Below are 24,335 nucleotides of genomic sequence, written 5' to 3'. Positions count from 1 at the left end.
TCCTTAATAGACCATCTTTTTCTGAATGTCCTTGTACTGTGCCTGCTAGATCTTGTTATCCATCCAATTGGAGCCTCTCTTACTGTCTGTCCTGTCATCTCAAATGATTCAGGTATTTCAGCTGATGCTTTCTGAACCTTTTCATAATTAGATGGCTGCATAATGTTGCTGTACCATGCACATGTGCTTGTTCCATGGTAGTTTAGTTGCTACCATTTACTTAGCATTGTCCTACAGCCTAATACAAGGTCTGTCTTTACTTCTGCCAGACAGCAATCTCATGTACTAAGATTTTACTGTACATTCTGCTTCCTAAGTTAACTTGACATAGTCTTATAATAGAAAACCACTGTAAATACTCTCAGTTTCTAAGGGCCCTCAAGCTAAATTGCAGCATCTGAAGAGCATTCTCATCATAGCTCTTATATTTTTTTCTCACCTTTTGTCTTTCTTTCCTATCTCTTGTCTTTCTTGAAATGTCCTGGCTACAAACAACTTACTAGTAAGCAGTCATGGCTTGATGGGATTGTGGGCCAAGAAACTTAAAAATGGCTTTGTGGCAGATTTGCATTTCATGCTCTTTCACTGCAGAAAAGTGCTAACACAAAAGAGGAGGGAAGGTGAGTGTTTGCTACTTTACAACACTTTCCCCGTTAATAGGAAGGCAAATTTCATTTTCCTGAGAAGGGAAATTACACATTCAAGGCAAAAACATAACCCCTCATCTCTAGCCAGTGCGTGGAACTCAACAGTCCATCCCAGTTTTGATCTTTTTGTGTTTACTCAGTGGATATCCTGGGGCTAGGGCAACCCTGGAAGTGAGATACAACTTCTTTGTCATCCATTTCCAATGAATAAGTCCAGAGGAGCACTCTGGGCTATGTAGCTAAAGGTGTAGCTGAGACTCCCTAAGCAAACTACACTTGACCATAATTCATGTTAACTACAGAGGAGGATGTATCTTTTTTTTTTTTTTTTTTTAACTTGAATAAACTTTCTAAAGGACAACATTAAAATCCATCCACTTTATTGTTTTGTTTCTTAATAGATTTCCTTCTTATTCTTGGCTTCCTGTACTTTTTTATAGAGTTGCTCGTGGACTTAAAAGTTCAAAAAGAAGAAAACAAGTCTGGTTCATAAAATGGCTGATTTTTTGTGAAGCACATGCTCCCTTTGGTCAGTACCCGATGACTTGTCAGTCAAACATCTGGGGAAAACTAAAATGTCAGCTCTTGTATTTTTCACATCCTGTTTTTCTGTTTGCTGACATTGATGCTATTATTGCTACTTTGGCCATCATAATAAGGGACAACAGCACTCCACAGACTCTCTGCCACAGTACGCCAAGCAGCTACTCATGGAAACCACTTCTGTGTAGACTGCTTTTCCTAAGAGGCCTTTTTAGCCATTGGTTAAATTAGATTGGCATTTGAATTTAATATTTTTCTCTGCCAGAATTGGCTTTGATCTGATCTCTAATAATAAGACAGTGTTTTTTTCTGGGATTTGTTTCCAGAAAGGTTTTAGGTAGTGTTGCTTTTACACTGCCTCAGGTTTACTTCAATCTCAGCTGTAGCCTGACCATAGTCTCATCAAGCTCTTAATTTTTAAATAGAACCTTATGTTTAAAAGTGATAGGAAGCCAGACTTTCAGCAGTACAAACTGAGGAGACTCCAGTGCTATATCAGTTTATTCTAGCTGAGGATCAGGCAAAAAACTGAAAATCCAAGCAGATGTAGTTTAAGAATATTTATTTATTTATTTATTTATTTATTTATTTATTTATTTATTTAAATTGTTGTAACTTGAAAAATATAGTAAATTTAAAACTTGTGAAAAGTGCCAAAAATGAAGTGGAGAATACTTTTGCTATGTTTTTTGAGCACAATTACAGATTTCTGTAACACAGACGTAATAACACTACAAAAATTCTTCATAGAAGAGAATTTAAAATTAAAAGAGTTGCAGCTCTTATAAATCACTTTTTTTGTTTGGTTGGCTTGGTTTGGTTTTTTGGTTTTCTTTTTTTTTTTTTTTTTTTGGTTGGTAATAATTAGTTTCAATCATGTTAATTATCAGGATCTTCATTAGGAGATGTGATAGTGCTTGCTAGCCCTACTGTGGTATTATTTTGTCATTTGGGTGTTTTGTCATACAGTTGTATGCATATGTTCTTTAGCCAAATCCTTTCTTTTCAAGTAGCAGACTGATTTTCTGACCAGCAGAGCAAAAGGCAGAGAAATCAAACTGACTGAGCTGTAGCCAATAACTCATGTTTTTTTACCTGGCAAGGCAAGTACTTTCTCTCTCACATGCATAGAGAGTTGACTCCTATTGAACTTGCTTGTGCCATGTCATCCATACCCTCAGTCCAAGGTCTCACTCCCTTCCTTTGAAGACCTCCACTCTCTCCAAGTGAGGATGAAATTAATTTACCAGATAAGTTTTACTGGATGGGGTGAGTTCTAAGGTCCCAGGGTGGCATCTCAGACTCTGGACTCTGAAATATGTGCTCCACAACAGCTTCTGTTGTCCTCAGACAAAGCTTTTGGGACAGAGAAGAAATAGCTAAACACACACCATTCAGCTGGTCATGTGAATGAGACAGTGAGAATCTTACACTTCCATGCCAAATACAGAGCAGTTTTGTGGTTCCTGTGCAGTGCTAGTGAGGTGTGCCCCCCTTTAACAAATCTGTTTACTTAGGCTTAGGAGGATAAACTAGAATTTGTCCTGATTTATTGCACTGGGGTTGTTCTATATTAGTAAATGTACACAAATCTTCCACTTACAAGAAGTTTGTTATATTCTGTGGAAAAAAAAAAATAGCAAGCCCTGGATAATCTGCTATTTTTCCTACCTGCACCAGCATATGGGATGTATCATGCATTGTTCTCACACTCATGTGACATGTATGTTTTGAGGTCCACAACACTTCTTGCAGTAAAGTTATATACAAAAATATACAAACAGTGGCTGGGGAAAATGGATATGATATTATTTGATTTGAATATGTCTTTCTGTTTAGAGAACTTCACTAGCAATGAAGTTTAGATTGTTCATGGACTCCGACAGACAGTTTCATTTATCTGCGCCACTATCCATTAGCATTTAAGTGCCAGGCATAGAGTTAGAAAGATTGTAAACTTGAGCACAGGCTCACAGGCTTCTCTCTGGCTAAGCAGATGGATAATAGGTAAACAATTCACTTCAGACTGTGTCATAAAATCCGCATTTACAGAGGGTAAGCAGAGAAAGCAAAAGGAAATGACAAATGAAGATAACATACAGTCACAACCTGTAAACACTGTCTTAAAGCAATATAACTTGAAGATAAAAAAATTCCAAGACTGGGAGGAGAAATAGAAAAAAAAAAAGAGTATGACATACAGATGCTAACATAAATAAGCTTAAGTTAAGCTGTTTGAAGGTTGGAAGGCATTTGCACTTAAGTGAAGATGGCATTCATGTGCTTATACTGGACAGAAATTGGTGTTACATGGTAGTTGTTGTCCTTTCATTGATTTCCTTGACCTGTCCTTTCATATCTGTGACAGAAGCCATCAATTTGCTGTGAACAAATGGAAAAGAGGAAGGAAAAGAGCATACTCATTGAAAAACTCAAGGGGCAATTTGTAGAATTTGTTCTCTACTACTTATTCAAGTGTAATGCTAACTTCTCTGTGATTCCATTGTCATTAGCCCAGGCATCAGTTCAAAGGTTCATGTGAAGGAAATTAATGACACTCTTGTGGTCCCCAGCAGCTACATGGCCTTACATCAGCTTATACCTGCAAATTTGATAGGAAGTTGGATGTCATAGGAGGCCTCAGCAAAATGGCTGTGTAGTAAAAAGAAAGATTCAAGGTAAGAGTTCCCAAGAAGGATGAATGAACACAGTTACCAACATGTTGGGTAAACTATTTCTATTAATAGATAAACTTTTCCATTTTCAGGTCCAGCTTTGTAAATTTCCCATTCTATTTTTGAAAGGTTTATGGGACACATAAATACTTAGTACAGTTTTCCTGTTAAGTCTGCAAGATTTATTTTCAAAGTAACTTTTGCTGTTTCTAATATTACATCTATTCATTTCCAGGAATGCATTCAAAAAAAAAAGGGTAACTCAAAGTACATTCTTCATAAACTAGTTTTTATAAAATAGACCTGTATTTTTTTTAATATTATGGAAGTAAGGAACAGGCCATGTACTGTTAATTCTACAGTTTAGCAAGGGAAAGATTAGTGGAAATAGTAAACCAGATGGGAAATCTTTTTGTTTATAGACTGTTTAATCAAAGTTATCACTGTTGATTTAAATGCATTTTCTTCAACATAAAGAATGCAAATTTAAAAAATAATAAAAAGTGCAATATATAACTTGAAGACTGTTCCTGATAATTACAAAATTGAATTCAATCTATTAGCTTAGTTTTCCTTAAATTTTGCAATATTCCATCTTCAAATTAAAGTAGGTCCTACAACAAAGAAATAATCAAATCAGTTCGTATTCCTTAAAGAATCACCTAAAAGTTCTTCACAAATTCTGAAATCAGGCTCATAACACAGGGTGAAAATGTACTGGAAAGGCATGAGAGCATGAATTAACCTAATGCAGTCCCATTAATTATTCCTTGGAGTTGTCACTGTGTGGTAGGATTTCCTGATTTCAGTGTCTCAAGTAGCAGATCTCTCCAAAGCTATTTTATTAAAATCTTTGTCTATGGAGTGCCAGAAAGAATAAGATTTTTGGCTTATGAGCAGCATCTTTTTTGTTCATAAAGATAAAAATTTAGGGGATTAGATACCACCTCAGCAGTAAGGCTGTGTGTATTTCTGTGCACTTTCATAGTGATACATTCATGGATCTTTTCTGGTGCTCTCCTGATTTAAAACTCCTTGTGCATGCAAGGCAAGGCTGGAAGTAAAGTACCAGTTTGCTGAATTAATTTAGAAATGCCTCTCAGATCTGTCACTATTCCTCTTTTTAATCAAAAGACAGTTTGAATAGCAATAATACCTTGGATTCAAATTAATATCCACCTCATAAGGTCCTAGCATTTTGCGTGCAAACTTTGGCTAAACACATAAGCAATGATCAATCTGAGACATGCCAGGAGGTTTTCTTCATGGCTGTTCAAGTGTTTCAACATGAGATGAGCAGTGCCACTCTCATTGAAAGAAGCAAGCCCAGTTACTCAACCCTGAGTACTGTGAAGGAGCCAAAGGGCATCAAACCAAGAAGCAGACAAGGATTCCTTTAGGAATGAATATTCCTAGGTGGTATAGACTGCTGGATTAGGAATGATTAATACTCCCAGGCAGGGAATGGGCAAGCCCAGGCACTCCAGGGTGTATCACTCTTGTTGGACATGTACAAGCTGATGACACAAGTAGATACAGGATGCTTTGAAAGTATTACATTTATTGTGTATGTTATGTACCATGACTTAGCATTGTGCACCCTGAAAAAGGTCAGGTTCACCATGTCCTTGAAGGGTCTTGGTGAAGCAAACATACATGAATCCCACCATGGACTGCAGTGGAGAGGCCTCGGATTTCCTGATGGTTTGTGGCCCATTTGTAGGTGCTGCAGAACATCTGCAAGTCCTGGGCAAATAGTGAGACTTCCCAGATTCTCAGTGGGTGAGAGAACACACACAGGGCAAAGGGAAGGAGCCACGGCGCAAGACTTTGGATACTTTTCAGGCAGGAGACAGGGGCCAACATGGCTGTGCCAGACATCTTATTGCAAGGTACTTTTTGTGTACCAAAGATTGCACTGCAGTTTAGAGATGTCTAAGATAGCTGGGGTAGTAGTAGCACAACACAGGCTGTCTACATTTGCGAGTACTGCAGCCTGACAGGAGTCAATCTGTAGAGGAAAGGGTGCCGAGGACCTAAAGTCTACAATGTACCCATTTCCTGGTGAGTTAGTTTCAATTCAGATTAGCTCTCTTTCAATCCCAGTTGGCCGCTGCAGTCCACTGAGTCTGCTCCTGGAGGAGTTCTTTGAGGTTAGTTCAAACTGCATCCAGTTATCATGGCACAGGATCCCTTGTCAATAAGAAAAGAGCTCCGTAAGGGGAGACAATCAGGAGATTCACTTCAGCTATGTACTCCTCATCCAGACTAGAGCATTAAAGTCGCTGTCCCAGAGAGGTCAGCATGAACTGATTTAGCCAGCCAAGCAGTTGGATTTGCTGGTCTATGCAGATGTCCATGCTGCCACAGCAGAACTGCTGGTGGTGTCTGAGCTTGCCAGCTCAGTTCACTCCACAGCACAGTGCAGGATCTAGTCAAGACCAAGAATGATTTCAGCAACATAAAGAGTCCAAAGATTGGGAAAGAGACAAAAGTTTTAGAGCTGCTTTCTTACTGTGTGCTGATATTGAATGTACCTGACAAGAACTGATGTGCAAAAACCTTAGGCTGATGGTTTCAAAAGTAGTATTTGTCTTGGTGTCATCATTTTGAGTTACAAGGCAAAAGTCTATGAGGAAGACAAACTGAGAAGTTATTTTTAAATATTTTGGCACAAAAGGCTTGCCCAGGCCCACACAGGAGGTCATAGGCAGAAAAATACACAGTCATGTAAGAGGCAATGGTCCAGGATTTCGAAATCATGCAGAGAGAGCTATAGTATTAAAGAGCATCTATACCTTTAGCAAAATAGAAATAGAATTTGCTATTCACTTAGCTTATTACTGTTGTTGTCTGGGTAAAATCAGGCTTCAAAATTTGTAACTGAAACTGCTGAAGATTGCTCTGCTTTACATTTTAAATTGCTTTTCTTTTTCATAGTTTGGATAAAATAATTTATTTCTAGAAAAAAAATAGAAACCTATTTACATTTAAAAAATATTTAAATAACTAAATGTTAATGGAAGCAAATGTCCAAGGAAAGAAGACAATGCAGATACAGCTGTAATCAAAAACATTATACTAAGATCTCCACCATTTGCAAAGCTTCAGAAAAAAAAGTAAGTTACAATCAGAGAATAAATGTCATGGACCTTCATCAATGATTTTTATACAGGTGATATTGAAAGCAAAAGCACTGACATTATTGACATATAGCCATATGGGAAATGACAAAAGCTATTACAGAAACATTTGTCAATGCAATATCTTCTGAGTTACACAGATGCAGTTGTGTGGCACACCCTGCAGTAAAGAGCTCTGGAGTCTGGAAGATGGCAGGCAAATTTAACAAGAGGTTTTTGAGATGGGGGCAGAATCCCATGTCACAGTTCACTGAAGTTACAAAACACACATTGACCACCTTGTCTGCTGAAATGTATTTATCCATTTCCATACACAGCAGGCAAACTTATATTGCTGTCTATTCACTTTTCTAAATGGGTATTTGTTCATTTATTGATGTCTTTTAAAGCAGATAGAATTTAATGTCATCTTTGCATAAAAAATTGTAGAGGTTTAGATTATAATCTCTGAAGGAATTTTTTTTAACCCAAAATTTGTGCTATTTCTCTTAATCATCCATATATAGATGTGCTTGAACTGTTCTGGCTCAGGTAAGGTTTTTCTGTGACTTACACAGAATGGTTGGATCAGCTTTTAAATGCAATAATTTAATTTGTTCCTGCAATTCATCTTAGGTAGCCTTCAGATTTGGACAAAACAACATGACTCAGGACATTTAAAATAATCACTGTGATGAAATACTAGGTGAGAGGAATGCAGCCTGCTGCCCTGCAGATGAATTCTGCCAAGCAGCTAACAAATCCCAACCAGTCCGAGTATCTTGCAATCTTAGATATTGTGCCAAGACTAAAGAATAGAGATGTGTCGCCCTAAAACACAGTATTCCCATGATAGTAACAGGCATGGAGTTTGCAGGGCCTCAGGAACTGAGGCTTGCCAGGTTTGCTCTTTTTAAACTTTTCTTGACCTCCCTCAATTTTGTTTTACATGGCTTATCTCTAACAGCAGCTTTTCTAATTGAAATGAGAATTATTTTGGTTATAATATGGAGCTGCAGACCAGTGAAAAAAGAGTCAGAGGTAAAAGCATGTTAGCAAACGCATAAAACTGAATTAGGCAGATCCTAGGGGGAAGAAGAAGAAGAAGCCATTAACATGAACATCATAGTCCCTGAAATGACCAATTCCAGATGCTACAGCTCATCATAACATCACAAACCACCATCACCAGAATGAAACCACCAACTCTGGGACCTAGCAGAGCAGGTGAAAGGATGCAGGACAATAACATCCAGAAAAAGAGTAAAAACTAGGATGTGTATATAAGTTTTATCTGTAATGTTATTAATACTGTTTTTTTTCTCTGTTTAGACATCTTTCTTTTTCCACTACAATTGCATCTGCTCTAGTAATGATTCTTATATTAGACCCTTAATATTCAGTTAAAATAATTACAAATTCTTGGGTTTGTATATATATAGTGTAACAATAGTCAGACCTCTACATAAAAAACCATTGTTTCTACATGCTTTCTGGGATAAACTTTCAAAGGACCCCTAGAAAGGAGCATAATTTATGTATGTATTTCTGTATTCAACTGTTCTGACAAATTATTGTACCTAAATATGAAAACAGAAAAGTCACAGGAGACCACGTGCAACTGAAAATAGGTGCAATTTCAGATTTTCTGGGGGTATTTAAGAAAAGCACTTTAAATTTTTTCTCCCAACATCCAAGATAAATACAGACCCCCAAAAAATAGTATATTGCTTTCATCTCCTTTTTTGTTGTTCATCGAAAGAATTCTTTGGGGTTTTTTGGTCATGAAATTTAATATTTGGTCTGATGAAAGTGAAAAGTTTGGCATGTTATTCACAACAGATTGAATAAACACTGGGATTTTCCAGGGGTGAGGTAGAGAGTGTGTACAGTTCAGTAGTATTTTCCTCTTTCAGTGGACAATCATCACTGTGCAAGTGGATCAGAGCAAGGATGACTCTCGACTCTGCAATCTGCTGAATTTATTCTGTATTTTTAAGTTTGAGAAGAAATCTGAGTGATCATCCAGGATCGTATGATCTCAGTAATTAAGGTTCAGACCAGGCCATGCATTCTGAGATGAGCTGGTGCTATTAGCAGCTTTCATCTGCATGCCTCCTGTTTGTTTTACTGTATGCACAGATGCACAGATGAACATTGCCTCAGGAAAAAGATCTGCAGAAACCCCTTCACTTGCAGGTTTGTAGAATAAACTATTTGGATCTCAGCACAAGTATTTTCTCTCAATGCACACACATAATTTTCTCGTGAATGGGATTTATGTGTGCACATCAAAAGAGGAAAATCCCTAAGGGCTCAGTTTAAACCAACAATAGCAAAGAAATTCAGGAATCTCTCACCAGAGCATGCCCTGCTTTGCCTACTTTATATCACGAAGACTTTGAATGAAATCTGTGGCAGCCAGGCAAAACAGGACATGAATTGGCTTTATGACTGTTCGTTTTTAAAGGCATACAATTAAGCCCTTAAGAATTTACTGGCTTCCTAATGAGAGCACATCAGCTGTGGGAGATAGTGTTGGTGATAGCTGGATGCAGGCAAGGTGAAGGAACCCGCACCCCCCCACACAGGTTTGGGTGGCAGCACTGTGGCTGTACTCACAACAGTACTTCTTAACAGGTTTTGCTTAGATATGTAGGGAAGAGGCTGTGAAAAACAGAAGTGGTGCTATGCAGGTGGCATTAGCACCGTGATGAGGATAGGGCTGGGGTGAGGGTGCTTGGGATTTGGACCATTCCAGTAGCTATTCCTGAGCTACAGAGGCTGATCCATAGGTCTAAACCAGAGGCTGAGTGCTGTGGGTCCCCCACCCTGTGTGCTGGCTTCTCAGGATGCTGCTGGAGCTGGGGCCCACTTTAAATAATACTAATACTACTACTATAACTAATAACCACAACAATGATAGAACAATAATAATTATGCAACAAAAATAGCAATAACATATAATTTTCTGTAATTATATAAAATTGTATGCTGATATAATTAGTATGTGTTCAAATACAATTAATTCTATTTTAATCTAATATAATTCTGCTAGGTAATAATAAGAAGAAGAACAACGATGATGATGATGATGATAATAATAATAATAATAATAATAATAACCAAATACTCCCCTCCCGCCCCAAAGAGAACCTTTAAAGAGCAGTAGTGGCCAGCACCCCATGAGCACAAGGTGCTGCGGGGGGAGGCGCCGGCCCCGCGCCCCGCCCCGGCCCCGCGCAGCCCCGGGCGCGGAGCGGTGCGGACCGGGCTGCGCGGAGCGGAGCGGGGCGGAGGCGGAGCGCTGCGATGTGCAGGATGTCGTTCAAGGTGAGCCGGGCGCCTCAAGGGGAGAGGGGCGGGGGGATGCGCGTTTGGGTTCCCGCTTTGCGCTTGTCATGCCGGCAGCCCGCGGAGTGCTCTGTCGTGTCCGTGGATTTGGGGGTTGATTTGTTTTATTTTTTGAGGAAAAACGAGGGGGGTGTAGGGCAGAATGAAAGGAAGCAGTAACGTCCTTCCCGGGCTTTGGGGTGCCCCGGGAGTGCTGCGGTGGCCGCTGATGGAGCGGGCGCTTTTCACAGCTGACAGCCCCAAATGGGTGCGTGCCTTGTGTTACATAAACTGCGAGCCTCCGTGGAGCTTTACGCTGGCTCTGGGGTGGCCGGGCTCCGTGCTCTGGGTTTTGGTGCAGTCAGGAGCCTCCTCCTCACTTTTGCGACCATCTCTGCTGGTGCTGGTTGTGTAATAGTTAGGAAGCAGTCTTTATCCGTGCTCTTCCTTTCAGGCTGTGGTGGCCACTGAAGCCAGACTGGTTCGTTCCCTTTGCCAGATGTGATTCCTGCCACTTTTTGTACACCTTCCATCCAAACCCACACAAGAGCAGTCATTTCAAAAGATTGCCTTAAAGAAGTTTTTTTTAATTTAAGGACAGGATTAATAAGATTATTTGGCAAAGAGGGAAGCAAGCAGCAATTTACTAATGATGTTAACAGATAATATTTATGATGGATGATCTTCTCTGTTATGCACTTTCTGGATGCTGTGCTTGCCCTTCTCTTATTGATCAGCAGCTCAGTGCCAGTCCTTTGCCATATTGCTTGTGTTGCTTTTTTTGATTTGATGGATTATTCCCTGTACTTGCCTCTCTCCTGTCAGGGTGTCTCCCCCCTTGAATGCTGGTGCTTTGATGTCACCGTGTCAGTTCAATGGTGGCACAGCAGGTGGTTCCCACCTGCAGTTAAAGCTCTCTTGTGGAGGCAGCAGAGAACCTTTGCTCCAGGGGCAGCTCAGCCTTACACTTGGTGGTGAAATCATGGAATGCCTTGGGTTGGAAGGGACCTTAAAGATTATCATGTTCCAGCCCCCTGCCATAAGCAGGGACACCTTCCACCAGACCACATTGCTCAAAGCCTAATCCAGCCTAGCAGTGGACACTTCCAGAGATGGGGCATCCACAGCTTCTCTGGGCATGTTCTGGGCAACATGTTCCAGTGCTCATCACCTTCACAGTAAAGAATCTCTTTCAAATATCCACTCTAAACCTACCCCCTTTTCAGTTTAAAGACGTTTGTCCTTGTCCTATCACCACATGCCCTTGTAAAAAGTCCCTCTGCTTCTCTCTTGCGGGTGCCGTTTAGCCACTGGAAGGCCGCTCTAAGGTTTCCTCAGAGCCTTCTCTTCTCCAGGCTGAACAACCTCAATTCCCTCAGCCTGTCTTCATAAGAGAGGCACTCTCTCATGATCATCTTCATGGTCCTCTTATGGATTTGCTCCATCAGGTCCATATCCTTATGTTGGAGGTCCCAGAACTGAACATAGTACTCCAGGTGTGGTCTTACCGGAGCAGAATTGAGGGAGAGAATCACTTTCCTCAACCTGCTGGTCTGGATTCTTTTGATGTAGCCCAGGATATACTTGGTTTTCTGGACTCCACTCTCTGTGGTCATCCCCTTTTTGGTCCTGAATTGGTCTCACACCTAATTTCTCTTTTTTTTCTTAGTTTTTCTGTCCCTTCATTCTGTCTATATGAGTTTTTGCCCACCATCATTACTCACAAGCATCCACCCTAACAGCCCCATGTTCCTGGTGATGCCAGCTTCTTTTTCGTTCTTATCCTTTTTCTTAGCCTTTTTCTTAGCCTTTCTTATCCTTGTTTATTTAACTTGTTCTTCAGATCTCAGTTTCTGTTCTATCCCTATCAGCTTCTTTTTTGTGCCCTATTTCTCATATTGTATTCCCTCAAGTTTTCCTGTTCAAAGTAGCTCACTGCTTTCCCTTTCCTCTGAAGAACTGCAGACCATACCTCCCTCTCTCTGTTTTCTCTCCCTTTCCTGTGACATTTTGTTTGGCACTTTCTCTTTCTCTCAGATCACGAACTTAACTTGGATTCTTGGTTTGCCACTGGCTGTTCACATTTTCCATCTTATTATCCTACTTACCCATGGCATAGCATTTATCTTTCTTTCTCACACAAATATCCTCTCTTCTACCACATTTGGCCTGACTAAACAACATGGACTGGTTTAGAAACTAAGAAAGAAAAGGGACATTTCTTGCCTTTTGCCAGCACAAGGAACAAGCCTGTGGGCAGGCTAGCATTCTTTTTCCTTTCTATTCTTTCTCTTTGTCTGTAGCCCCTTTTCTTTCACCTGCAAGATCCCTGTTTAAGAACTGCACTCTTCCTCCTCAGCGGTCACCCCACTGTCACCTGCCCTTTCTCTGCAAACAGCAAATCAAAGGTAGGGCAGGGAGCAGGAGCTGGTGGTCGCAGCATTTAAATTATACTTTCCCCCTCAATATCCTGAAATGACACAGATACCTTAGCACAATTCATTTTTTTCTGCATGCCTGCAGAGAAATGGTTTTGTCAGATTTATAATATATTTTCCTCTAGGCCATTTTTGAAAAAGTGTTTTTTCTAATGTCAATACAGCATGAATATAATGCCAGCTTTCCATCTTTGGGTTCTCATAAAAGCAGACAAACAATCAAAATTATTAGCACAGCCAGATTTTAAAATAATAGTTTAGAGAACTTGATTAAGTGAAGGAACTTTTATCCTGAAAGTTGCCGATGCTGGTACAAGTGACAAAATGAAACAAGCAATTTTCATGAAAGCTATTAGCTAATAATTTTCAAATGTTTATTACATTCTACTCCCAGACTGTCAGTGCTGAGGATCAGTTGTTTACTTTGAGGATGCTTTGGGAGCAGACTAGCTTTATGATAAGAATTACATAAAAACTTTGTCCAATTAATCTTTTGAAATTCAACATTACCTCTCCCTAGGAAGTATCTGATGAGACATGACTGAGTTCATAACTGAACAACAGCAGTCACATCCTGCAGCTATAAACCCATTTATTGCTAAAAAAAAAAATTCAATTCATTGGATTATTAACCCCAAAGTGCTGTCTTACATTTTGCCTACTAGTGATGTCGGTATTGCTGATGAAAAGGAAGGTCATAGAGATACAGATCCAGAGATAAAAACTGCCACACAGTACACAATGAGGCTGTACTTGTAAGGTGCCCAGATCACCTGAATGATTTTGCACTTTCATTCATCTTAGCACGTACAATAGCTCAGATTTGCATCTGATTTTTTTTAATCCAATCACTGGATGGTTGATGGTCTGAGTGTGCTGTAGACTCTACTTTTATACAAGGGATCCCAAGCAACAGAGGGGCACAAAGTGAAGTAAAAGTGCTTAATTGGAGTCAGTTCAAATGAGAAAAAACTTAGTTTTGTGTCCTTGGTGCGCTGAAGAATTCTTCCATTCCTTGAGTCTGAGCCAAAGTATAAGGACAGCTCTGCTGGAGAGCTACTCTAGGACGTACAGGAGAGAAAAAAGAGGTAGGAATTCATGACTCATAAGGCCAAAGTCTTTGAACTTCTACTTCCCATCCAGGGTCACACTGGACATTTAGTTGTCTTCTCACATGGCTGGTGAAAACAGGTAAGGATTTCCTGGATATGGATTCCAGTTCTTGCCTACCTGACCACTGAAAGTGGTCGTGTCTGATAAGCCATAATAAAATTCATTCTGCTACTGTGCTCTTGTAGTTAAAACTGGGGTGGATTAAATAAATCTTTCCCTTTATGGATGTATTGCCATACCTCTAAACTTTCTAAAACTTTAAGGGGTAGTTTGGGACAATAAAAGATAAGGAATTTGATTGTCCCTTCTGTAAGGTCTAAGCATAATTCTTTTGCAATAGTTTTCCAGTGAATAACATAATAACAAAGCAAATAAGGCAATATTCCTAACTGCCAGCTCTATAAATAAATATCTATCTAGTAAATCAGAGCAGAAAAGGGCAACATGAGCCTCTGTGTGCTTAGGTCAATTGTTTGCTTTCACATAAAATTTTAGTGGTTCTAAGGGTTAAGATAGGAAGACACTACAGTGTTGCTAGCAAGGAGAGTATAAACAGCTATCTCTACTTTTATCTACAGATAGTCCAGGGAAATACAACAGCTGTGAAAAGAAGATCAGAATTTAGCTTATTGTGCTTGCTAAAATTTTCAGACTCCTGCCCCTGCATGTGCTGGTGCAAGAAATACCACTATCAATTTATAGGAAGTGACTTATAATTTATTGAATGTTTGGAATGTCTCTCATCTGAAACAGCTGCTACTTTTCCAACCTATTGATATTCAAAATGCAACCCATGGAAAGTGTGACAGACCTTAGATAGATTCAGATTCATGATTCTTGTGTCTGCTGGTTTCTGCAAAGTTTATTGTCTTCATGTCAGTGAAGGAAGCAATTTAAACTGTGCTGTATTTGTGCATTTTAATTATAAAGCAAAAACTATTGAATCTGGATTCCCTGCCATATTGCATGTGCACATTGACATTTAGACAAGAAGTGCCTATGTCATTTCTGAAGCTGAATGACTGACTTTAATATCCACTCTGCACTCTCTTTGGGTTACCCTGAAGGCAGGGTTCACTACAAGGCAATTCCCCTGGGTACTTTTGACTCTGCTTTGGTGTGACTCTTGGTGAAGTGATGTTTTACACCTCTGTTGGTGGTTTGGGCCCTTATTAAAAAATCAACAGCACAAGCCCGCTCTAGGATATGTATCATTGCCATCACAGTGTTTCCCCCCACACTTCACCCTTGACAGTGCTTACCTGTCAAGGCAGAATATTGGCAGCTGTCTGCTTTGGTTAGGTAAAGAGGGTAGGAGCAAAGTCCATGTCTTTTCTTTCTGTCCTTTTCCTGTGCTGGAGCAGTCATCATTCACTCCTACCCAGGAGATATTGCACATGCCCACAGTCCCAGGGTGTTAATTCTAGGCAGGAGGTAGAACAAGCAGTCTGGGAGATGCATGAGCAATACATTTCCTGTATTGGAACTTTGTGTGAAAAAAAGGAGGAGATGACAGAAAGCTAATCTGACACCCAAGAGGATGTCCTGCAGCAGGACATGTCAGCAGGATGCTTCAGCCTAACTGTGGCCAGCCCCACCACAGAAGCAGACAATACAGGCATCACTGAGCATGTTGTTTTCTGTGATGTTTCCCTGTGGATCTGGCCTAGCATCATCATTTCTCATTACAGAGCAATCTAAGAGCCATAGGCTGCCATGGACACAAGGAAGACTTGAAATAACACGAGGAAGCACAGGAAGACTGTTTTCTTTAATTGCAAAAAGAAATTAAATTAACTTCATTTCCGTGCTCTGAGTTTGAAAGAACAGCACACTAAGCTGAAACTTTCCTGGCTTGAATGCAAAATGTATGGGATGTGTATGCTTGCCCAGTGTATTTTCCAAAGTGATTCATTTCTGTTTTCTTTTTTTTTTTTTTTTTACCTTTTCCTTTTTTCCACCAGAAAGAAACACCACTTGCCAATGCTGCATTTTGGGCTGCAAGAAAAGGAAACCTGGCTCTCCTCCAGCTGCTGCTGAACAGTGGGCGAGTAGATGTGGACTGCAAAGACAGCGTATGCACACCATGCACCTACAGCCACAGCACTCATTTTGCATCACTTTCCATAGCCCACCGTGCAGAGGGTGTAGTAGGGATCTAACATGAAACATATGAATGTCTTATGGTACTTCAGGATGATTTAAAACCTTCTCCTGTCAGTAATCAAGCTTGAAATGTAAGATAAAATAATGTGATGATTTACATCAGTGGCAAGGGGTTAAGAATTTGCCAGCACTCAAAAATGTGTTATTTGTGGTGCTGACATAAAAAACACACATCCTAGCACCTCGGGCTTCTCTTTGCAAAGAAATGTCATTGTAGTAATAGATCACAGAGAAGAGTTGGCTGAATTGAGCCCAGGTAGCAATGATTCTGTCAGCTAAAAAACTTCTTCATAATTAGAACAACTCCTGTCCTCCTGAATTCTTCCTCCTCCACCCAATCTCTGGACTGGGGACCAACATGAAGGCACAAGATTGCCAAGCAAGAGAACCCCAGACACATGACAGATTTCATGGGAATTTCCTTACTGTAATTGACATGGGTTGAAATTTGTTTTGAGATCAGAAATGGGTTGATAACACAGATAATGAGCAGGTCTTTCTATTCTGCCTACAACACGTGGTGAGATACTTGATTGTGCTAAGCTGAGTCAAGGAGCAAAGGGAAAAGGAGGGTGAGAAGTTCCAGGTTCTTTTTGTTTGGCATTGGGGCTGACTGACACAGAGTCATGCTGGTGTTGGTAAGGATTGATGCCACTTCTAGCCCAAAACATGAATTTGCCACAGCTTCTCTCACTTTGAATACCTTCAAAGTGTAAGAGATTTTCTAAGCCCATTGATCTTTAGTGTATATTTTCATTTTCATTTCATTTTTGCCCTGTAGGCAAGTATTTGTCCTACAGCACTTCTGGAGCTGCTGCTATGACTGTCCTTCTGACAAGGGAGGGAAGGTTGTTCAAATACACGCTAGTAGTAAACAGGACAGAGATCAGTATGAAAAAAATAAAGTCACTACTGTTCATTTTTTTCTCAAAAAAAGGCTAACTTTGGACAAGGACTTTCACACTGCACTGCAATAATAATTGTATAAGACATACCCATTTTCTAGATTAAATTATTTTTTTTACAATTAAGACTGCATGTTTCTTTTTTGTAATGGCACCCATTCCTTCTTTAAATTGAGCTGTTGTGTGTGAATGGTTTTGAAGGATTTGTTTCATCCTTATGCATGTGGTTTCTGCATATTGTCCATACACTGCATACATATAAATCTTACTTTATTCCCTGGAAGTGACCTTATAGTGTACTGAGGGAGTTGAACACAGATTTCTGTACAGAAAGTTCTCTCTTATAATGTGAAGAGTCACTGAGTGAGTTTGCTCTCATTATTTGGATAGGGAATTGCTGTTCAAATCACCCAGCCCCTTCTCCTGACTATGACTCAGAATTCTAAGTGACTCAGCTGAGTCACTCAGCTCCTGTGTCTGAGGGTTATTCTTCTGGAAATGATGCAAAGAACTTAGAGATTCTCTGCTTTAAAAGAGGGGGGGGAAAAAAGCTGTTTAGAAACTTTTTTATACTTGCTGCACTTATTTTAGGACAATAAGGTATCATAAGCTCCCTCCAGCTTTTTGGCAGAGATGCTGTCTCATCCAGACAGCCTGATTCATTGCTGTAGGTGTCTGTTGAAGGTACTGACTTGTTTTTCCTTACTCCCAGCTTGGCACAACAGCTCTGATGGTAGCATCTTACTATGGCCACATAGATTGTGTACGGGAATTGGTGTTGCAAGGAGCAGATATCAATCTGCAGAGAGAGGTAGGATTCAAACAGGGCTTGATTAAGTGACTGTTGGTTTGTTACAAATAATAATAAGAGTGTTGTCTGCTGCTTGTTGCCAATTGTTTCTTTGTCACTTGCTGTGTAGTGTATTTATAACATGTATAACAGGCTGTTCTGAGGACATCAGGGAATCAGATACCTGGAGTTTACAATAGAAAATCAGATGCCAGAGGTAAATTTATAATAACTCATGAAACATTTTCAGCACATCTGGTTGGTGAGGGTCAGTTACATCTGGGATGTAACCCTCCAGGGTTATACCATTTATGTAGTTGCAGTTTTACTTTTTGGCACAACAGTTTACAGATCTCCAGATGGGATAAATAATAAGAAGACCTTTACCTTTTGATTTGCAGCCTGGTCATTAAAACAGAGTGGATGCCATTGCTAGTACAGGGATTATTTTTGACCCTCTATGTTTTGGAGTTTCTACCTTTTAGTCTGAGCCAACTCATCTCTAGCAGTCACACAGCTTTATCATCTGTACCCTTCCGTGCATCACTGCTTGGCATTCAAGGCATGTCTTGCACCATGACATCAGCATGGAAGGTACATCAGCAACTGATTTTTTTGGGAAATTGCCTTTCACTCATACTTCATGCAGACAGTTGTAAGGATTGCAGTTGCTCTGGTCTGCATGTTGACTGCTCAAAGAGCAGAATTGCTCTGGGACAACCACTGGTTTTAAGAGAAGAGGAGTGTAAGGAGGGCATGACATTACATGGGATGGTGGCAGGTCGTGCAGGATAGCAGTGTGCTTGTTGCTCAAACAGTACAAGCCAAGGTTTCTTACTTTTCTCGGTTACCTGGAACCAGAGCATTAATCTCATGCTGACATCTGCAAGTTACTGAGTCAGTGAATGCCCTGTTTGATGATGTAGGTATCTTTGCACTTACTGGCCTAAACTTGCTCTCACCCTGATTGTTGGTGTCTTTCAGTGGGGTCCTGTTCTAACAAAACTTGTACTTAAATACATCCCTTCCCTTAGGTAAACATTGCTTGGAAAGAAGCAACAAAAGAAAAAGTTAAGAACAGTTTTATGGGGCTGCTCTTGATTATCACTCAGGAAATACTGATTCAACAACCCAACAAAAAAGAAAAACACTGAAAGCCTCCAAAATCACTCTGTTGCAGAAAGGGAGCAAAACAGATGACGTTTAAGAGCTAAAGACCAATGGCACTGTTCTGCAACTAAATGCAGTTACTCCAACCAGTGCTCTTGTTCTCTGAAGTTGTGAAGCTCAGGGAAGTGAGAGTCCCATAAATGTGGCCAGGAGAGCGGGCTCTGAAACTATCTAAATGGGCCAATGTACTGTTGTAAAAGCTTTGGGCACTGGAGTGAATTTCACATCTAGCTCCCATTTCCTGTACTTTTGACATGGGGTGAGAGAGCCCAAAGTCAGGAAAGCCCTCCCTCCCTCCCTCCAAAATGTACGGTGCTGGACAGATTTTTCAGTGCAATGGGCAGAAGACTGAGTTAAGATACATGGTGTCCTCTGGAGTCTTCAAATTCATCATGTCTTTTCAGTTGATAGTCAACTGATTGAGCTCAGTAGTTTTTAATTTGAAATGTCTGTACTTCAGTCAAGTGTGTTATGTTTGTTACTATTTTAATCCATTTTTCCTTTACAGTCAGGTGCAACTTCTCTGTTCTTTGCTGCACAGCAAGGCCACAACGATGTAGTGAAGTTTCTCTTTTCATTTGGAGCCTCCACTGAATTTAGGAATAAAGTAAGATGATGTGTCTATTTTTGCATGCTGATACGTTCTGACAGTCAAGGCTGGGTTTTTGTATTTACATGAAACATGACAGGGAAGTGTTAAGATGATGAAATTTCCTCATGTGAACATTTTTGAGTAATTCAAAACATTGTGAAATATTAATTTTGGACTAGCTTTTCCTACCTAGACTGAATGGCATAAGTTCATCAAGGTCCCTTGATAGTGATATCAGTCTTTCTTCATAAGCCATCCTCCAACACAAGATCAAAGGGTCTTTTTGCACATGCCAGGTGGGATACTGACTTAGGTGTTTGTGTCCTCTGGTTGCATAGAACTTACATTTCATCACCATTGGGATGTCTCTGCATGCCACCACAGGATACATAAGAATATAATGCCGTCATTCCTTCCTAAATTCCTACTTTCCTATCTTTGACAGGAAGATAAAAAGCACCTCAGAGTTTTTATTTCTTTGTTCGGGCAGGTCCTTTTCCAAAATCTTCTTAGAATAGCCTAAAGCACAGGTGGCAGGGCCTGGGTTCCTCACTCCTCATGGGGTCAACAGCAGCAAGATCAGCAGTTCATCACTGACAGCAGTACATCAACCCAGGTTTTTTTTGCCCAAGCCAGTATTAGCACCTCTGCTGTCAGCAAACAGGGGGAAAAGCAATGTATTTTCATTAAGTATACTTCTCCTTGACATGCCAGCTACATTTTGAAGTGTTCCCATTATCTGGGGAGGAGGACACTTATCCAGTCACTTATCCTGGGGTCCGTAGTGATGTCTTTGAAGAAGCAGTAATTCTTTACCCCATAGTAATCAATTTCTCAAGATATTTTAGTCTGTGATTTGAATGATTCTCTCAATCCATACCTGCTTTCTGGAGTCCCTGGAAACACAGGCTCTAAGTATAAGGGAATTGATGGAACATCAGAAACTCAGCTCCTTATGCTCTAGGGGCTAAAAATCCTGTTGTTTTTGTCCAGAGTTCACACATGCCCATAGAGCAGGATTCTGGTCCCCCAGGGAGCTGTGCTTGTGGTGAGCAACTCTCTGACTGCAGCAGCAATCAGTAATAAAAGCATGAATGAAATTGTGGCTGTTTAACACAACACAGAGTGCAGCTGTGAAAGTTGGCAATGCAGGAGGTTGCAGTGTTAAATACAACAGCTGTATCTTACAATGCTGGAAAATCTCATGTGGGACAAATTTCTTGGGTAAGGTTGCACATTCAAATAAATGTTGCTTCTCTGATTTTTATTTCAGGGTATGGCTGGGGGTTAGCAAGATTCAGAGGGGTCATCTTCCCTTGCATTCAGCTGGTAAATCAGAGGCTCAGTACCTTATTCTGTCTAGAGAGACAGTTACATCTTCACTCAATCTTTCCACAGCCTGTGAACTAGGAGTTTGTGAAAAGGCCAAGATTTGATCCAAGAAGTGAACAACAGACTTGAAATTGTCTGATCCTTCACGACGATCTTTTATGAAGCATGCAAAATATATTGATGTGAAACACTAGGACAGATAAAAGAGAGCAAAGATCTAAATTATAAAAGAATATTCCTGTGTTCAGCTGCTCCAAATGACTTCCATCTTTGGACAAATGCAAGTTTGGGGTCTACTGTTGCTCACCTTTAAAATTTCATTCCAGACCCTCTTTTCCTGCCTGACCTTGCTGCTGAACCCAGACCTGACTTGGTACATATGCCAGTCCTAGGTATCTTTTGAACTGCTGGTTACTCTTCCTCTCCAGGCCACAGCTTTCTGTTACATCCACACAAGCTGGTTGAAAGATAACACCAGCTCCCAATGGGTGTAACATGGGAAACTGGCATGTGATGGGCATGTGAGATGATTTTCCAGCAGCATGACCCAGCATGTGCCTGAGCAGGAGGCACCAGTCAGGTGTAGTGCATGGACAGTCCACATCTTCCACTGTATCAGTTCAGCCTTTTGATTTAATAATGTGGTTTTCATAGCTTGGAATAATTCCATCATTCTGTTAACAGGTGACCAAGGTGACAGGCTCCTCTATCCCTCCCATACCACAGAAACAATATAGTTGATAAAATAACCTTTTCAGAATAGGGACAAGTCATTTTCTCACTAAGACACTCATCTGGGAGCAGCACTGGAAAAGATATGGCTGATCCTGTTTTTAAAGGCCAATGCAAAATTAATCAATTAGCAAAGAATATAGATATATTTCTATTATAAATTACAACATAGATTTGGAATAAGCACACAAATTGAATGTATCCTAGAAAACAGAGACTTAACTTAAGGAAATGCAAAGCCCAACATCTTTTTTATGCACTTATCTGTACATTGTGATTACTACATTTATTATTCATATATGAGAATTCTGGAGAGCTACCGTAATACAGGCATGCTATTCTTGTTAAGCCTTGTATCATTAGAATTTATATTTGTTATGGCAGGCAAAGTAAAACTATTCTAAAATAGTGTGATAAAGTAATTAGCAATAAATGCTGATGTTCTAAAAAGAATGAATAGTACTATTGAAGGTTAATTATTATATAATTATTACATATAATATTAGTCATTAATATTATTCTGCATTGTCCCAGTCTGACATCCACAGAAATATTTAACATAGGTTGAAACTTTTTTCTTTCATTCTGATAGATGTGATAAGCATGTGAGTTCTTAAAAAGCATGGTGGCACATTTTCTGAGCAGCACTGCAGGTTGAACAGTATGTCAGAGGCTGTTTGTCAGCAGGCAGTGATTGCAGAAGATCAGTTCTCCTCTGTTCCATTTTTAAGAGATGGTAAAAAAGGTATAATTCTAAGCTATTTCAGGTGATGATGACAGAGGAAAGGGGTCAGCAAATAGACAGGGAAGTCTACACCACTTAGCGTGGTGTTACCCAGTGCTGCTGTTCCAAGTATTTTCACTGCAGATTGGCAGCTGCTGTTATGTGCTGGCAGTGAGGGGGACAGACCCTGGGCAGGGCAGAAAAATGGTTTCAGGGGAAGAATTGCAGAGGTAGCCGAGAAAAGTCCAGCTCCTATCTGAGCTGGAAATATTTGCAGGATTAATAGAAGCTCCATTGTGTCAGGAAAACAGGATATGAACAAGAAGTGAACCCAAGGCAATGTGCCATCTCTAAGAGGTTGCACAGTGGCTTCCTGCCCACTGCAGAAGGGGTGATAGCCCCAGGAGCCCCTCAGTGCTTGCTCACATGGCCAGCTCCCACTGGCCGCCCTGCTCAGAGTTTCCAAGAGGCTTGCCAGTACCAAAGACGCTGCTTCAGCTTTTTACTTAATCTCAGCTGAAGCCAAAAAGGAAAGAGGTAATCACGTCTGAAAGGGATGTTAAAACTCCAAACTCCGTCATTATTTTTTTTTTTCTATTCCCCAGAACTTATCTGCTTTCCCTATGGTCTGTAAGGCCCTGGGGTCTTCAGCTAGAGCTTGCTGGAGTTAATTGTAAGAGAAAACCAGATGGAAGCTCAACAGAGGCAAGAGGAGGACTGAGTAATAAACCATTGCACTGTTTGACAATTCCTTGATTTTACTAAGTGCTGTCTTATCACATGGCCAGTGGAAGTTTCCTGCCCCTAGCCCCTCTTTCTTACAGAAAGATGTATATCTGATTTTTCACAGTGGTACCCCCAACTCAGAGCATGCAGAGGAATCCCAATCCCTTCTGTTGAATGTGTTCAGCTTTATTTATCAGACAGACAGTAGAGCAGGTCTTAGAACTAAGTTGTCCTCCTGATCAGGGACAGATCTTTGAGCCCAGGAACTGTTACCCACCTCTCTCTGCCACAGTAAATATTTGATTCAGAGTGGACAGATGAAACTGGGGACCATTCAATGATCCTCTTCTAATCCCTGGACTCTGACCAGACTGATCTAGGAAAACTTGGTCACTTTAGTCTGAAAGACCCAAATGGCGTATTTTGGAATTGTGTTACTCTTTCAAAAAAAAAAAAAAAAAAAATTATCTGTCTAAAACTGTTCACTGGGTTGAACTTAACACTTGGTCAGGAACCCCTTTTTGAATTAATTAAACATGTCTTGAGAGAGTGTTGCTATTCTTAACCCCAAGCTGTCACATCTCCTGAGGTGGGATCACACACTGGGATTCCTGTTGGGCTTCAGCTCTGCTGTGCCAACTGGGGTTAGCTTTGTAGACCAGCCTTTTACCTGGGACCTGTCCCTTGGTTCCCTACAGAAATTACATAATAACCAAACAATCTTCTAAAAATAACAGAAGTTTGTGGAGAACACAAGAATTTTAGAAAACAAAAGCCAGACCATAAAGCAGTAAACAAACTTTTCCCATATGCAACCAACTGAGCAGGTCTATTTACCCTCCATACATTTAATATTTTTAAGCTTCCTAAAACTTTTCCTTCCCTGCCTCTCTGCAGAGGACCTTCAGTCTGGATAGCACAGTTTCTCTTCTTAATTCACTAATCTTTCTCTCTCAACATCATTCAGGGGAAAAGTCTTTAGAAATTTCTCTGTGGTTTTTTGTTTTGTTTTGTTTATAGCCCTTTGATCCAGTAAATCACCCCTTGAACAAAGTGGCTTTCACTTGGCTGGGGAGAGGAAATAGGTTACATGAAGCAATTAGCTCTTCCATTGTCTTTTAAACGTGTATAAGGTGTTTTTAAATCCAAGAACAATTGTGATTGCTTTTATGTTTTGTTCCAGCAGTTCCCATTAAGTTACAGTAGTTTAATTTGGCAGGAAAGTCGAATATCTCATAAGAGAAACTTAACTCCACTGACCTGATTACACACTGTATTTAGTCAAATAATCCAGAATTAATAGGCAATTCATAGACTGTCACACAAC

General features: G+C 40.2%; 1 protein-coding gene across 1 annotated transcript in view; it reads left to right on the top strand.

The window, feature by feature from the left end:
- The first annotated feature begins 10,248 nt into the window (after positions 1-10,248).
- ANKRD29 (ankyrin repeat domain 29) overlaps positions 10,249-24,335 on the top strand; it is a 32,706-nt gene continuing 18,619 nt past the window's right edge. The window contains exons 1-4 of the mRNA XM_059859348.1: positions 10,249-10,320; positions 15,836-15,946; positions 17,655-17,753; positions 19,411-19,509. Coding sequence (XP_059715331.1) covers positions 10,300-10,320; positions 15,836-15,946; positions 17,655-17,753; positions 19,411-19,509 — 330 coding nt within the window. The 5' untranslated portion in view covers positions 10,249-10,299. The remainder of the gene's footprint in view (positions 10,321-15,835; positions 15,947-17,654; positions 17,754-19,410; positions 19,510-24,335) is intronic.

The sequence above is a fragment of the Haemorhous mexicanus genome, chromosome 1, assembly GCF_027477595.1.
Source record: "Haemorhous mexicanus isolate bHaeMex1 chromosome 1, bHaeMex1.pri, whole genome shotgun sequence".
NCBI lineage: Eukaryota > Metazoa > Chordata > Aves > Passeriformes > Fringillidae > Haemorhous > Haemorhous mexicanus.
Note: the sequence above shows the minus strand (reverse complement) of the source record. Positions and strands in the feature narration are given on the sequence as shown.